The sequence below is a fragment of the Podarcis raffonei genome, chromosome 1 (assembly GCF_027172205.1).
Source record: "Podarcis raffonei isolate rPodRaf1 chromosome 1, rPodRaf1.pri, whole genome shotgun sequence".
NCBI classification, from domain to species: domain Eukaryota; kingdom Metazoa; phylum Chordata; class Lepidosauria; order Squamata; family Lacertidae; genus Podarcis; species Podarcis raffonei.
Window position 1 is genome coordinate 23,227,774 of NC_070602.1, and position 16,343 is coordinate 23,244,116.

The window sequence follows — 16,343 nt, forward strand, 5'->3', positions numbered from 1 at the left end:
GCGGTGTGGTAGCCTTTTTTGAGGTTTTTGAAGACTTTGGTGATTTTTGAAGCTTTTCCAAAACTTTTCCGACACCGTGCTTCGCAAGACGAAAAAAATCGCAAGACGACAAAACTCGCGGAACAAATTAATTTCATCTTGCGAGGCACCACTCTACTAGACTACTTTAACTTGCTGTACACTTGAGCCGGGGAGTGCAGGGTATAAATGTGTGTGTGTGTGTGTGTGTGTGTGTGAGAGAGAGAGAGAGAGAGAGAGAGAGAGAGAGAGAGAGATATGCAGGGCTACCCTTGAGACTGCTCCAGAAACTCCAAATGGTCTAAAATGCAGATGCATGAGTTCTTACTTGGACTTTGTGGAGAGCCCACATTCAGTTGGTTGTTCATCAGCTGGATTGGCTCCAGCTGGAGTATCAAATCAGGTTCAATGTTTTGGTGCTAATCTTTAAAGCCCTAAACAGTCTGTGACCTTTCTTATCTGTGGGAATTATCTTCCAATACACCCCCATGAGTGTGACGCTCATCTAACAACAACCTACTGGTGGTCCCTGGCCCAAAACATATCCAGCTGTCCTCAACCAGAGCCAGAGCCTTTTTGGTGGAACACTTTGTCTAATGAGACCAGGGCTCAGTGCAATCTATCTCAGTTCTCTCACTTGTCATGGTGAGTGGGCTTGCACATTCCTATGACCCTTGTGAGCGAAGCCGTTGGGAATCTCGTACTCCCAGCAGGGTCACCCAAGGTGGTAAGGTCAAAGAAAATTAAATACGCTCAGAGTCCTGTAGTGATTTCATGCTCTTTATTGCAGCTTGTAAAAAAGTGACTGAATTTTCCCCAAAACCTCAGGCTTTTATATACATTATTTACACAATGAGTCCCGTCTGACTGGCTGATTCTGCTTCCCTCCTGGAGCCTGATTGGTCTTTTCCTGCAAGCCAATCAGTTCTTGCATTCTAGGATCCTACTTGCCTATTGTTCTAGGATCCAAGCTTAGTACATAACAGGGAAGGAGCTACACAAAGAATGATCCAAGAAGTCCTCAACGGCAGAACAGACGGGTGATAACAAGCAGTGTGTTACAACGGCTGTGAAGGCAGATGAAGGCTGCAGCAGATAGGATCCACCAGTTCGTCGTGACTACTCATGCCATCAGAACAGAGCCCTACTGCGAAGACTGTGCGTTGGTCAGTGTACACTGATCTACACACATAAAACAAATTCACGCACAGGCATCTTCCAAAAACCCAACCCAACCCCCCCAAACCCTCCCCCCATGGCGATCACTAAATGGCTACGGGGGCAGGAATGTGAAGCCCCTAGTCATGAACCGGCACATGGGCGGTCAGGTGTTCTGACTCAAGGAATGAGGCAGTTGAGCAGCTCAGCAGCTGTATCCATGACTGAGCAGCCCCTTTTAGGATCCACTATGCTCACCCCGAAAAGGGGAAGGGGCTGGAAACAGTGCCCTAAACATAGTATGCCTCCCTTTTTCCCTGACTGGATTACCGCGCCCAGGTGGAATCTCTTTTCCCATAGTTTGAATCCATTATTCTGCATCCTAGTCTCTAGAACAGCAGAAAACAATCTTGCTCCCTCTTCAACATGACATCCCTTCAAATATTTAAACATGGCTATCATGTCACTCCTTAATCTTCTCTTCTCTAGATTAAACAAATCCAGCTCCCTAATTCTCTCCTCATAGGGCTTGGATTCCAGACCTTTTACATTTTGGTCACCCTCCTCTGGACATGTTCCAGCTTGACAATATCCTTCTTCAACTGGACACAGTATTTCAGGTGTGGTCTGACCAACCAGAATAGTGTGGTAGCATTCCTTCACTTGATCTAGACACTATACTCCTATTGATGCAGCCCGGAATTGCATTGGCGTTCTTAGCTGCCACATCACACTGTTGACTCATATTCAGCTTGTGGTCGACTAAGACTCCCAGATCCCTTTCACTGGTACTGTTGTCAAGCCAAGTGTCCCCCACCTGTGCATTTCATTTTTTCTATCCAGGTGTAGTACCTTACATTTCTCCCTATTGAACTCCATATTGTTGGTTTTGGCCCAGCTCTCTAGGCTATTCAGGTCATTTTGAATTCTGACCCTGTCCTCTTGTGTATTAGCAACTCCTCCCAGTTTGCAGTCATTTGCAAATTTGATTAGCACGCCCTCTATTCCATCATCCAAATCATTTATAAAAATATTGAATAGCACCAGGCCCAGGACAGAACCTTGTGGAACCCCAATAGTCATTTTTTTCCAGGATGAAGGTGAGCCACTGATGAGCAATCTTTGGGTTCAGCCCGTCAACCAATTACAAATCCACCTAACAGTAGCTTTGTCTGGCCCACATTTTACTAGTTGTTTTGCAATAATATCATGGGGGACCTTTTCAAAGGCCTTACCAAAGTCAAGGTAAGCTGGTACAAGGGAAAGCAGGATTGTAATTACCGTAAAAATTACTGATCACTTTGGATCAGCAGTCTCAACCTAACCCGCTATGTGGGGAGAGCCACATGTTCCTTTGGAAGGCAAGTGGAATACAGTGTGATATACTGACAGCTGTTTTAAAAGATGTATCTGTAACTTAAAATCCAGTATCAGAAAAAAACAAAAATAGATGGTCCCTGTGTGGATAGTCATGTTTGCATGATGGGGCCACCTCCAGTGACCATGTGGCCTGATATAAGAGGGTTCTAAAATCAGTCCTGAAAGTAGACTGATTGAGAATGACACACTCATAGCTTTTGCTCTGCCATTAACAAGGTGAGCTGAAGCAAATTATTGCCTCCCTTTGGGCTTAGCAATATTTCCTACAGCATTCTTGTTGAAGGGCATTGGAGAGTTAGGTGAGGGTCACTTTTCTGTTTTTCCATCAAGCCCCCAGACAAGAATGCTACGGCATCAGCCCCAAACACTCAGTCTCATAACAAAAAATACTCAACGGAGTTAGGGCTGAGGGTAGGGGAAGTACAATCATGATCTTTACAGTCCTCTAGAAGCTGACCCTTTTGGTCATTGTGGTCATGGAGCCAAATATCTGTTCCCAAGTTTAAAGATCTAAACAAGTAAAGAACAAGCTTGCCCTTTACATGCAAAAGCTCTGAAATTCAGCCCATTGGGCAATGGATCATGGGGCTGGGAGGAGGGAGGTAAGGACTAGCACTTTCTCTGCCCTCCACCTCCAACAGCTACACCTGACAGATTCATGATGGGGTTCGATTTGAGAAGCTGAATGTTTATAAAGGCACTTAGCCAATTTCTGCCACAGAAATTCTGAACAGAAACACTCTGCAGGATCAGCCCCCAAAAGAAACTGCTCTATGGTCTCTGTGTTGGGAAATGGGAACAGATCTTGCTCATCACCAACCTTCCCTCCACAAATCAGTATCACTACGAGGCTGAACTGAACAGCTTGCTCCAGAGTTTTAAGAGATACGTTTCTGTGGTGTAGTGGTTAAGAGGGGTGGACTCTAATCTAGTGAGCTGGGTTCGCTTCCCTGCTCCTCCACATACAGCTGCTGGGTGACCTTGGGCCAGTCACACTTCTCTCTGAACTCTCTCAGCCCCACCTACCTCACAAGGTGTCTGTTGTGCGGGTGGAAGGGAAAGGAGATTTTTAGCCACTTTGAGACTTCTTCAAGTAGAGAAAAGCAGGATATAAAAACTAACTCCATAAATAAGAATTCTATGGAAAAGGACCATCCCTGCCATGATGATGAAAACTATATGTTTGGATTTTGCTGTATTATACCAACCTGTGGAATATGACAGTTCGCAGTTTCAAAATCTATTTGGCCACAGTGGATTGACAGTCTGGACACACGAAAACCTCTGGAAGATCTTTTGAATCAATGCCTATGCGAAAGCAGTGGTACCAGTCCTTGCAGTTTCCTTCACAGTAAACCATAGTTAGGTCACCACTGGGCCTCCTGCACCCTTCCTTCAAGAAACATAGTGACCAGCAGCCTTCGAACAAGGAAGGTAAAATATCTGAGCAATAGGTTAGTGTATCCTTCCATCCCTCTGGGCATAATCGAGACACAGTAATGTAACTCTCGTTCAAGATTTGTCTCTTTGGGAGGAACAGCATCAATTTCCATTTGAAAATATTTGTCTTGTCTTTCGAAATAGGTTTTCCCACAGGAACGGGGTGTCAGAGACAGAAATAATCGGAGAGGTTCATTGACTGTGAATGGAATATTTTGACAGATAACTAAAGAAGAGAAATAAACTGATTCCAATGTTGCCTTTTGCATTCTAATGAAACAAAATATCTGAAAAATGAAAGTAATTTTCCTTTGCTGGACTTGCCTTAAAGAAATGGATACAAATAGAAATTGCTTCCTCTAGAGGGAACCTCTTAAATTGTTGCTACAGTCTACTTGAGGACTCAACAACTGTCAGATTAAGATCATGGGACCAGACTTGTTTGACCTTGATTAAGTATGAGCAGGAAGGAAGTTTGGGTGCTTGCTTTATGCAAGACAAATGCCTTGCTGGAACAGATGCATGAAAAGATGGATTTGATGAATGAGAAAATGGACTTGGTGACTGTTGTGGTTAATAACTGTGGACAAGCAGGGAATATTGAGACAGAAACCATTCAAGGACCAACCTATGAACCTGTATTGACTGGGCAAGTGCAGAAGATAATGGAGGAGGATGTGGCCGCATCTCAAACATTACAAATGGAGAGACCCGAGGCCCTACAGGAGCATAAACCGCTGTCATTGAAGATTGAAGTTGGAGTGGGCCAGGGGGAGTCTGGAGCTGAGGAGGTTCTTAACTTTGGAGAGACTTTGAAATATGCTTTTAAATATCTTTTGGAGTACACTGATGACTGTGGAGAGTGGAACTGTGGGGAATGGGCGGCTTTGATGAAGGGAGATGGAGACAATTTTGGATTTGAATCCCCCAGAGATCTGCTCCCCAATGAGAAAGGGAAGAAATTAAGAAAGAGACCAACAATCGACAAAGAAAAGGGCAAGTATAAACAAAAAGAAGAAGATTTGCAGAAGGAGCATGGAAGAGACTTAAGAGCCTCGGACATAAGACTTCCAGGTTGATGGACTAGATGGAATGGACAGTAAGGACTGACACGACCCGGGACCAGGAAGAAGAGACGCTGGATGAAGATTGGAAGAAAATTTATAAAGAAAACTTTTTATTGGGGGAATTAGCCTAAAATGAATGAATATTAGGGAAAATGTTGGAAGGAAACTATATGACTCTAGCAGAATATATCAGGAGTTATAGATAACTGAGCATTAAGTTTTAAGCCTTAAGGCGTTTTATGGTAAGACAAGGTTAAATAAATTAAGGTAATTTGAATAACAGAATATGGGGAAAGATGGAAAGGATCTGTTGAGTTAAATAATAGGTTAAATTGATAAGATAAATTATTTAACAAAAATTGAGAAAGATGGAAAGAATTTGCTGAAATAATTAACTAAACTAGAATACAAAAAGGGAGGTGTGAGGAGGTAAATGAAACAAGCAAATGGAAGTTGGAGATATGTAACCCGGGATTTGTGTTTTTTGTTTTATTTCCTTTTTTGCCGTATTGTTGTTTTGGTTTTTATGTTTTTGCGTTTTTCTCTCTTTTTTTTCTCTTTTCATGTACTGTAGTTGTTCTCTATTTTCTTTTTTTTTTGTAATTTTGAAATTATTAATAAATATTACTTTTTTAAAAAAAAGGTTTCCCCACAGTACTGTATTATTTCTTTTGCAATCCAGGGTCTAATGGCAGCCATATCCTTTTGTATGAACTGTAATTGGATGTTATTGCATCAATCACAGAGTGGTTCAATCCATGTTTGGAATCTAGATAGAACATGGTCTTCCTTTTAAAAATGATTACTATCAGTATCCAGTGGACTTCTCTGTCATTTACTGGAATAATCAAAACATCTTTCTTTAGCACTCCAAATCTCAAACAGTTCTTCAGAGCTTACACTGGCAATCTTTGACATATCTGCATGAAGTGGCAAGTATGGTAAGTGGGAAAATTGTTCCATCATGACCTAGCTCTTTGGCCATGATCACCCTGGAGGCAAGAAAGGCATCTATTATGCGATCATTTATCCAGTTTGATCCTTTCAGTGTGGTTATGTCATAGTCATACACACGGATGTTGCCAACTGAACCCACAAGTCCCATGGTTTGTAGACTGAGTGTGGGGAAGGTACAGTTGTGCCATGGGGAAACTGATGTACAAATCAGTGATTTGTCCAAACACTTATCACTTTGTGTTGAGAATATGGGGCTGCTATCAAAAGAATCAATATTGGTCACTGTTAAATCCTCTTCCCCACTTTTTGGAGTGGAGGTCATCTGAGGCTGAGTGCTTTCCAGGTGTCTCATAGTCAGTTGGTGATCTTAAGGAGTCAAACCCCTCAGCAGCCTGCACTGAGTCAGCTGCTGGAGCTACTGTTATCTTTTCCTGCAGCCTGGGGAACTTTCTTCCCGATCTACTCTTCTGTCTTTTATTTCACTTCAACTGTGTGAGCTGCAACTGGCAAGGCTTCCCTGGTTCTGGTGGCATGCTGATAGATTTTGTGGCAGCTATAATATGGTAACAAGTCCTGGCTGATGGGTGCGCACACAATGTCCTGTACGGACTGTGCATGCATGGCAGCCCGTATGGCTGCTGTGCGTGTGGCAGCCCGTATGGTCGCCAGGAGAGCGGCTGCCCATACAGCCTGTACGACCGCCGTGAGAGGGGCTGCCTGTATGGACGCTACGCGAGCAGCAGCCTGTACAGTCAACGCGAGAGCAGCTGCCCATATGGCCCATACGGTCGCTGCGAGAGGGGCTGCCTGTACAGTTGCCGCAAGAGCGGCAGCCCACATGGACGCCGCACAAGCGGCAGCCGGTACAGCGACCGTACTGTCACTCTCCCCCCAGCATGGCACCCCGGGGCACCATCACCCCGCTGCCCCTTCATATGTCCCTGCAGTCAATCAAATGTACTATGAACAATCTGAAGTCATGCTGGGCACAATTCACCACTAATCCTGTTCTTTTTCTAAAAACACGTGGTGGACTCCAGGAAAGCTGTCAGCAGGCACCATGATGCCCATGGGCACCACGTTGGAAACCTCCTATTTCAAAGTTTGCACTGACAAAATCTGTTGGCAAGAAAACTTGCAGTTAAACCTCCATTTATAATTACCACCCCCGCAAAGCAACCAACTTTTGTCCCAGAACCATTTGTAGCTGAATTGACGCAAGACAGGTGATTGTTTTTCATGGTTACTTTGGTGGTCTCCATCTAGTTGGTTTGATAATTTACATTCACAGGTAAGATCATCACAATCTCTGCCTTGGATATTCTTGAGGTTTAGCAGCGTCAAAAATTTCCAGGTGCTGTTCTTCACAGTGGAAGCTATGAATATGAATGTCATTTTAATTCAATGTTCTTGCTAATGCAGAACCATTTCAGATAGTGTTTGTATTTCGGTCATTCCATGGACATTGGTGTGATCTTACAATATAATTTGGTGGAGTCCATTTAACAATCATGCCAATCCATGAGGATTAAAGTATTTAATATAGTGTTTGTTCCTTGGCTGTGCTCTGTGGTTTTTGTGGTTCATTCTGTGGTCATATACATCATGTGTGATTTGATAGTGATTTCAGGGTCACCAAACATAAAAAACCTAAGGATCCATGGGGATCTGTGCTTCATGAGAATCTTTTTACAGCATGGCAGTGCCCCAAAGTGATCTGGCCATGAGCAGCATAGGTGGTCGGGTAATGAATATGGGGCGACCAAGAAAACTGTGGAGCCGTAAATTTTAAAAATATATATATATATTCAATTTTATAAGGATAGGGAAGTACAGAAAGGGAAAAGGGGGAGGGGATAGATATATAGATAGATTAGAAATTTAAAAGACCTATAAAGATTATCAAATCCTACAAAGTACTACTACTACTATTACTAATATATTTGTACCCTGCCCATCTGGCTGGGTTTCCCCAGCCACTCTGGGTGGCTTCCCAAAAAAAAATGAAATAAAAATGCATTAAAAAGTCACACATTAAAAACGTCTCTAAACAGGGCTGCCGTCAGATGTCTTCTAAATGTCAGGTAGTTGTTTATCTCTTTGACATCTAATGGGAGGACATTCCACAGGGCAGGCGCCACTACCAAGAAGGCCCTCTGCCTGGTTCCTTGTCGCTTTGCTTTTCACAGTGAGGGAACCACCAAAAGGCCCTTGGTGCTGGACATCAGTGTCTGGGCAGAACAATGGGCGTGGAGATGCTCCAAAAGCATGAGGATCCATGAGGATGCGTGCTTCAAAACCATGTTTTTGGGCTATGGAGTTGCCAGGAAGCCGTGGATCCGAGTTTTTTGTGGTGCAGGCTGTGCCCCTGGACATGATGTGTGATTTGACAGTGAGTTTGGCCTGGCCCAATGCGAAAAACGTGAGGATCCATGAGGATCCGTGCTTCAAAACAACGTTTTTGGGCCACGGTATGGCCAAGAAGCCGTGGATGTCAGTTGTTGTGGTCCGGGCTGTGCCCCTGGCCATGATGTGTGATTTGACGGTGAATTTGGGCTGATCTAGTGCAAAAAGTGTGAGGATCCATGAGGATCCGTGCTTCAAAACCACGTTTTTGGGCCACGGTATGACCAGGAAGCCGTGGATCCGTGATTTTTGTGGTGCAGGCTGTGCCCCTGGACATGATGTGTGATTTGACAGTGAGTTTGGGTTGGCCCAATGCAAAAAGTGTGAGGATCCATGAGGATCCGTGCTTGAAAACCACGTTTTTGGGCCACGGAGTTGTTGTGGTCCGGGCTGTGCCCCTGGCCATGATGTGTGATTTGACAGTGAATTTGGGCTGATCTAGTGCAAAAAGCGTGAGGATCCATGAGGATCCGTGCTTCAAAACCACGTTTTTGGGCCACGGTATGGCCAGGAAGCCGTGGATCCGTGATTTTTGTGGTGGATGCTGTGCCCCTGGGAATTATGTGTGATTTGACGGTGAGTTTGGGTTGGCCCAATGAAAAAAGCGTGAGGATCCATGAGGATCCGTGCTTGAAAACCACGTTTTTGGGCCATGGAGTGGCCAGGAAGCCGTGGATCCGTGATTTTTGTGGTGCAGGCTGTGCCCCTGGACACGATGTGTTATTTGACAGTGAGTTTGGGTTGGCCCAATGCAAAAAGCGTGAGGATCCATGAGGATCCGTGCTTGAAAACCACGTTTTTGGGCCATGGAGTGGCCAGGAAGCCGTGGATCCGTGATTTTTGTGGTGCAGGCTGTGCCCCTGGAAATGATGTGTGATTTGATGGTGAGTTTGGGTTGGCCCAATGCAAAAATCATGAGGATCCATGAGGATCCATGCTTCGAAACCACGTTTTTGGGCCATGCCGTTGCCAGATAACCGTGGATCTCAGTTTTTTGTGGTGGATGCTGTGCCCCTGGACACGATGTGTGATTTGACAGTGAGTTTGGGTTGTCCCAATGCAAAAAGAGTGAGGATCCATGAGGATCCGTGCTTGAAAACCACGTTTTTGGGCCATGGAGTGGCCAGGAAGCCGTGGATCCGAGTTTTTTGTGGTGTAAGCTGTGCCCCTGGAAATCATGTGTGATTTGACAGTGACTTTGCACTGATCTAGTGCAAAAAGCGTGAGGATCCATGAGGATCCATGCTTGAAAACCACGTTTTTGGGCCACAGTATGGCCAGGCAGGAGTGGATCCGAGTTTTCTGTGGTGTAGGCTGTGCCCCTGGCTATGATATGTGATTTGACAGTGAGTTTGGGTTGGCCCAATGCAAAAAGCGTGAGGATCCATGAGGATCCGTGCTTGAAAACCACGTTTTTGGGCCATGGAGTGGCCAGGAAGCCGTGGATCCGAGTTTTTTGTGGTGGATGCTGTGCTCCTGGCCATGATGTTTGATCTGATGGTGACTTTGGGCTGATATAGTGCAAAAATCATGAGGATCCATTAGGATCTGTGCTTCGGAACCACGTTTTTGGGCCACAGTATGGCCAGGCAGGAGTGGATCCGAGTTTTCTGTGGTGTAGGCTGTGCCCCTGGCTATGATGTGTGATTTGACAGTGACTTTGGGTTTGCCCAATGCAAAAAGTGTGAGGATCCATGAGGATCCGTGTTTGAAAACCACGTTTTTGGGCCACGGTATGGCCAGGAAGCCATGGACCTGTGATTTCTGTGGTGGATGCTGTGCCCCTGGCCATGATGTGTAATTTGACAGTGAGTTTGGGCTGATCTAGTGCAAAAATCATTAGGATTCATGAGGATCCGTGTTTTTTAACCATGTTTTTGCGCCATTGTGGCACCACGAAACAGTGGATGCGTGATTTCTTTGGTTCCTCCTACAGATTAAGATGTGGTCTACAGTAGCATGGTGTTTTCATTTTGTTTCAATATAAAAATCATATGAATTCATGAGGATCCGTGCCTTGGATCCATGTTTTTGTGGTGCTGCAGCGCGGCAAAGTGTTGGATCCACGTTTTTTATAGTCCAGTTTGTAGGCGTGCCTTCTAGGTGTGATTTGACACTGCATTTGTTGGAATTATTTTTTAAAAAGTGGAGGATCCATGAGGATCCGTGTAGATCCGCCTTTTATGGAGACCCGAGGATATGTACTGAACCGAGGCATCCAGTGATTATTATTATTAGTTGTTGTTTGTTTGTTTGTAGTTATTGCTTTCCCCCTACAACTCTTCAAGGCATGTATTCCTATTCTAGAGCTTATAAATGTCTGCGTCTATATAATTTTATTTCTTCTCAATATGAACACCGTCAGATGGTCAATATTAGTTGCCTCCCCCAGCCCTGAAGGAGGCAGGAGCCGAGCACGGCGATCCGCTCTGGCTCTCCCGCCCGTCCCGTTTTTCCCGCCCAAGGAGCCGCTCCTCCTCCTTTTCCTCCTCCTCCTCCGCCCGCGCCGCCCCCGCCTCGTTCCACCGAGCGCCCGGCAGGTGGCGCTGCAGCGAGCGGCGCTCGGCTCCCCCTCCGGTTCCCGTTCCGGGGCCGCAGCCGGGCTCGTTCCGCCGCCGAAAAGGCGCCCGCCGCTGCTGCTGCCGCCGCCGCCGCCGCCGCGCCCCCTGCCCCCACCCGTGGCCGGCCCCCGCGGCGCCCGGGGGCCGCCCAGCCTCCCCCTGCCGCCATGGCCACCAAGAAAGGGGGCTCGCGGCTGGAGACCGAGATCGAGAGGTGCCGCTCCGAGTGCCAGTGGGAGAGGATCCCCGAGCTCGTCAAGCAGCTCTCGGCCAAGCTCATCGCGAACGGTGCGGCCCTGCGGGGGGGGGGGCGGGGGGAAGGGAAGCCGCGGGGCCGGACCCCCCCCGACCCACCTGCTCCTCCTCCGGCGACGGTGGAAGGCGCAGGGGCGGTGGAGGCAGAGCTTCCCCCCAAATAGGCAGCCGCGGTGCGTCAGGGGATGGGTGCCCTCGCGTGGCAGCGGGTAGCCCGCCTTCGGTTGCACAACAATAAGAAGGGAGCCTCTGGGCATGTCCAGAATGCGGCCCTCCGCCGCCGGGCCACATGAGCGCCCCTGAGGGCAGAGGCTCCTAGGTCGGAGGGGACGGCGTCGGCGTCCTGCCCTTCCCCACAGAGGAGGCTCTGGGTGCCCAATTGAGTGGGGTGGGGGTGGCACTTCTATGACCCCTTCCCCGAGGCTGTGGGTGGTACCCTGCCACCTGAGGTGTCTTGTGTTTTTGCATGTTGATGCTGCAGAGTGATGTCGGTAGTCTGTGCATGCTCTCAGGTATCTCTCTCTCTCCTTTAATATAGTCCCCTGGCATAAAGTCTGAAGTATCTTGGGTTGAAAACTGGCAGGGAATTTCCTGCGGTTAATTTTGTGGTGTTAGGCCAGCCTCAAATTTAAGCCTCGAAGAGCAGCGTTAGGGTGTGAACTGATGGTTCTGGTTTTTTTGTTTGTTTGTTTGGTCAGATGCTCTAATGCTTCCGTTTTGTTTCTTTCATGCACGCGAGGAGTTGCGTATAAGTATTTATGCCTTCAGGTCTTTGACAATGGTGCTGAAATAGCGTGCACCTGTGTGATTTTATCTAATAGAGGTCTAAGGACTTCTGGCTAAAGCTTTTTAAGCTTGCATCTCATCTGAATACCAGGTAGAGTTTCCTGCCACTTAACCAGAATTAGTGCCTCCATAATTTGACATTAGCAAAAAGGACTTCCAGGGAGGCCTGAGAATCTGTGGCTTGCTTGGCAAGTAACAATAGCATAAGTGAGCAAGTGTGCTGGGAGGAAATCACAGCCACTTCACTCCTCCCCTGGTTTTGGTACTGCTGCAATACCAGGAGCTAAACCATGATTTGTTTTAGCGTCATGTGTTAACCTGGGCTCATTATTTGTTCAGCTCCATAGAAGCCAAGGTTTACTCATGCCTTAGCTTCAATTGCCATAATTTCAGTACTCCCCACACAGAGAAATTGTGGCTGGATCTGCTCATTTTGACTGGCCCTCTAAATGGTTTCCCTGTTTGAGAAATTGATCTCATAGTATCACCAATATTGATATAGTATAGCTAATATTGACAATCTGACAATGTTCATACTGAGGAGCAATAAAGTTATATAGACACAGACATTTATGAGCCCTAGAATAGGAATACATGCATTGAAGAGTAGGGGGAAAGCAATACCTAAAAACAACAACCAAAAACTCCTATCAGGTTGTACTGCCAGGGCCTATGAAAAGAAAGTTATGAGTTGTTTTAACATGAGGAAACAATGGTAAACCTGTTCCTCTTTCATGTGTTGGGTAATGTTTGCTTTAACTAATAAAAAGTGGAACCATAAGGTTAAGGTAAAGGACCCCTGGATGGTTAAGTTCAGTCAAAGGCAACTGTGGGATGGAGCGCTCATCTCGTTTCAGGCCGAGGGAGCCGGCGTTTGTCCACAGACAGCTTTCCGGGTCATGTGGCCAGCATGACTAAACCGCTTCTGGCATACAGAGGACCGTGATGAGTGCTAGAGTACACGGAAACGCTGTTTACGTTCCCACCACAGCGATACCTATTTATCCACTTGCACTGGTGTGCTTTTGAACTGCTAGGTTTGCATAAGCTGGGACAAAGCAACAGGAGCTCATCACTGTCGTGTGGATTCGAACCACTGACCTTCCGATCGGCAAGCCCAAGAGGCTCAGTGATTAAGACCACAACACCACCCGTGTCCCAGTGGAAACAGAATACAATACTGAACACCCCTTGATGGGATTCTGATGCATTGAGCTATGACGTAAAATGGTCTTTCTTTCTGTAAGCAGGGTACTGGAATTGGGAATTTGATCAGTCTAAAAAGATTTGGTCCAATATTGGTCATGCATTTTTAAAAACCTTTGTATGGAATCAACAAAGATGGTAACTATCAACAGGTTTCATATATAAGCTTCTTACAAAAGAGAGAGAGAGAGAGCTGTTGCTGTAAAACAGTAATTATTAATTCATGTTTATTCCACCCCTCCTCCAAGAAGCTCATGATACCTTATGGAGCCCTTTTATTCTGACAACAACCCTGTGAGGTAGCTTAGACTAAGGCTGGGTAGGTGACTAGTCTAACCACTGTCTGATGTGCTTCATGGTTGAGTGAGGATTTAAGCCTATGGCCCCCTGGTTCCAGCCTCATCCTTTGTTCACTATGCTGTGGCCATTGCCACCTATAGCTGTGTTCCTGTTTGAATATGCCTATACAGGCGTCCTCCCACTTAACACGGGGTTTATGTACCAGGCCCCCAGGTGCATAAGTGAAATGTCCTTAAAGTGTGGAGCTCCCCACTATAATAGGGAGGGCGTGTGGGGGGAGAGAGTGAGAGAGAGAGAGAGACTCATCCTGGAAATTGCTTGGGGCCACTGTTCAACCTGTCCCGAGCCTGCCTGCCTGCCTATGGGGAGCTGCTGCATGTGGCGTTGGCTGGAAGGGAGAATGCCGAGAAGGGCATCCAGCAAAACTGGTGCCAGGATGGGGGTGTGGATGTGCAGCAGAGATGGGGAGAAGGAGTCTCCTGCCCCGCACTGCTGGTTGATCAAAGGCCGCCTTCCCTCTCCTGAGCAACTTCAGGGCAGTAGCTCCAGTGTGGGAGCTACTCCAGTAGAGCCTGTGTGGTGTAGTGGTTAAGAGCGGTGGACTCGTAATCTGGTGCACTGGGTTCGTGTCCCCGCTCCTCCACATGCAGCTGCTGGGTGATCTTGGGCCAGTCACACTTCTCTGAAGTCTCTCAGCCCCACTCACCTCACAGAGTGTTTGTTGTGGGGGAGGAAGGGAAAGGAGAATGCTAGCCTCTTTGAGACTCCTTAGGGTAGTGGTAAAGTGGGATATCAAATCCAAACTCTTCTTCTTCTCCAAGTAAGGAAAGGCCTGTTCATTCATTCATTTTGCAGCGACCTGCATAAATGCAGTTGTGCACATAAGGATGCACATAAGGATTTGTGTAAAAAGGTAAAAGATAAAGGACCCCTGGACGGTTAAGTCCGGTCAAAGGCGACTATGTACCTGTATTTATATCAGGGAGCTAATATGAGAAGTTGTGTGATGCTTCTAGGCTTGCCCATGATTGCTGCCATAACGATTAATTCCACCATAATGACATTTTTACAAGCACAGTAAGCTGCCATCTACACAGTGGCATTTTTGGAATATTTAACAATATTAGACTGGTCAATTGCACAGTTTGTCAGCCCTATGGTTAAGACTGTGTTGTTATATGCAATTGTAAGTCCTGAAAATAACCTTTTTTAAATTAAAAAAAAGTCCTCTATGTTAATGTAGCATTTGCTGTTATAAATTGCAAGGTGGTCATTAGCTACTGTGAACATTTGTGGTGTAGTACTTTCAGTCTTTAGTACAGTGTCTTTCAAAATGCATTACAGGGAGCTGTGGGATTCTTAATAAAGAATAAATAAAATAAGAAGGAACAACTTTTAAAGAAGAACCTTAAGCATGTATATGAAGAAGTAAGTCCCACTTTTTCCAGTGGGATTTGCTTCCCAGTCCACGTGTTTTGTTTAGCAGACTTAGGTTGCAAGCTTATACAATTAACTTGGAAGTAAAAGTAGAACTTCCTTTTGAATAAGCATGTTTGGGTCAGACAGGCTCTAATTGTTATATGTACATACTTGGAAAGAAGTTTTACTGAAATGAATAATTTGTAGTGGGCATCTGCAAGCTATAAAAATAATGTTAGTGCGGAAAGAAACATTTGCAGCTATCACTTCAGTTGAACCACAAACCTCTGTTAACATGATTATTTAAAATTCCAGATTGTCACTATTTTTGGTTGGCCTTCAATCATGTACCGGCTAATTCAAATTGCATTGCTCCCCCCAAATCAGACGTTTTGTGATAAGGAAAGTGATTGGGGTGACGACACTGGAATGAATGGGATAACTTAATATAACCTTAACAAATTGGAATGAATGAACAACTAAATATTTATTGTTATCTAACCTTCCTGCAAATATGTGCAAATAAATCTGGATTAATGTCCAATAAACTGGTCATTTGGAAGCAACCTAACAAGCTTTACTAAAGCTATGTTGGTCTTTTCACATGTGCACTCACGAGGTCCTACACACTTGCCACCAACCAAGAAGTACAGTAGTTACTACTGAAGATATAACTTATGAATCTCTATGTAGAAGGAGGCAGTTTTCTGCTCAAAAAAGAGTAAGGCTTGAATGAGGTTTCCATAGCATTTGATCATATATTTTTTTACATCTTCATATCTACATGTTACTCCCTCCCCAACTAGCTCTTTTATTTCTTGTAAACAAGTCTGTTAACTGTTTAAAAAGCCAAAAACACCAAGTGTGCTGACAAGATTAGAGGATACGAATATGTCATTAAACCTGTCTTCATTGATTGTGTGCATTTGATATTTTGAGTTCCAGTGTGCTTTGGTTTAGTGAAGCATTCCAGGCTTGTGGTTATTAGCAGTACTATCTGCAGAGGGGTATTGAGAGCTTTTCCATCAACAGCGATTCTCATACCAATGGCTTTAAAGGCTTTTAGAGGATATTTGAGATACCACACTTCTCTTGTAGCAAAGCACTCTGTGGTATTCCAGTACTGCTGCCCGTTTAGTTACGATATCCCTCCAGGCATTCTTTTAAGTAAGCTTCTCTGTTTATGTTTTGGAGTAAGGGAAAGCATGGTTCCAGGATATGGTGGTGTACTACAATTAAAGAATGGGGTATGTTGTTGCTGCCACTGGCTATCACGGATTAAAAAGCAATGTGATTGACATAAAGTCCTAAATGTATTTATTTGAGAGTACATACCATACCAGCAGAGTTTGCTTGTAGATGTTAAGCTAAGAAATATAATATAGAGTTT

The 16,343-nt window shown here is 45.4% G+C and overlaps 1 protein-coding gene across 5 annotated transcripts in view; it reads left to right on the plus strand.

Moving 5' to 3' along the window:
* The first annotated feature begins 11,087 nt into the window (after positions 1-11,087).
* Positions 11,088-16,343, plus strand: part of TTC7B (tetratricopeptide repeat domain 7B) — a 109,799-nt gene continuing 104,543 nt past the window's right edge. For all 5 annotated transcript variants that reach the window (XM_053376963.1, XM_053376982.1, XM_053376973.1 and 2 more), the window contains exon 1: positions 11,088-11,275. In XM_053376963.1, the coding sequence (XP_053232938.1) occupies positions 11,155-11,275 (121 nt within the window). In that variant the 5' untranslated portion in view covers positions 11,088-11,154. The remainder of the gene's footprint in view (positions 11,276-16,343) is intronic.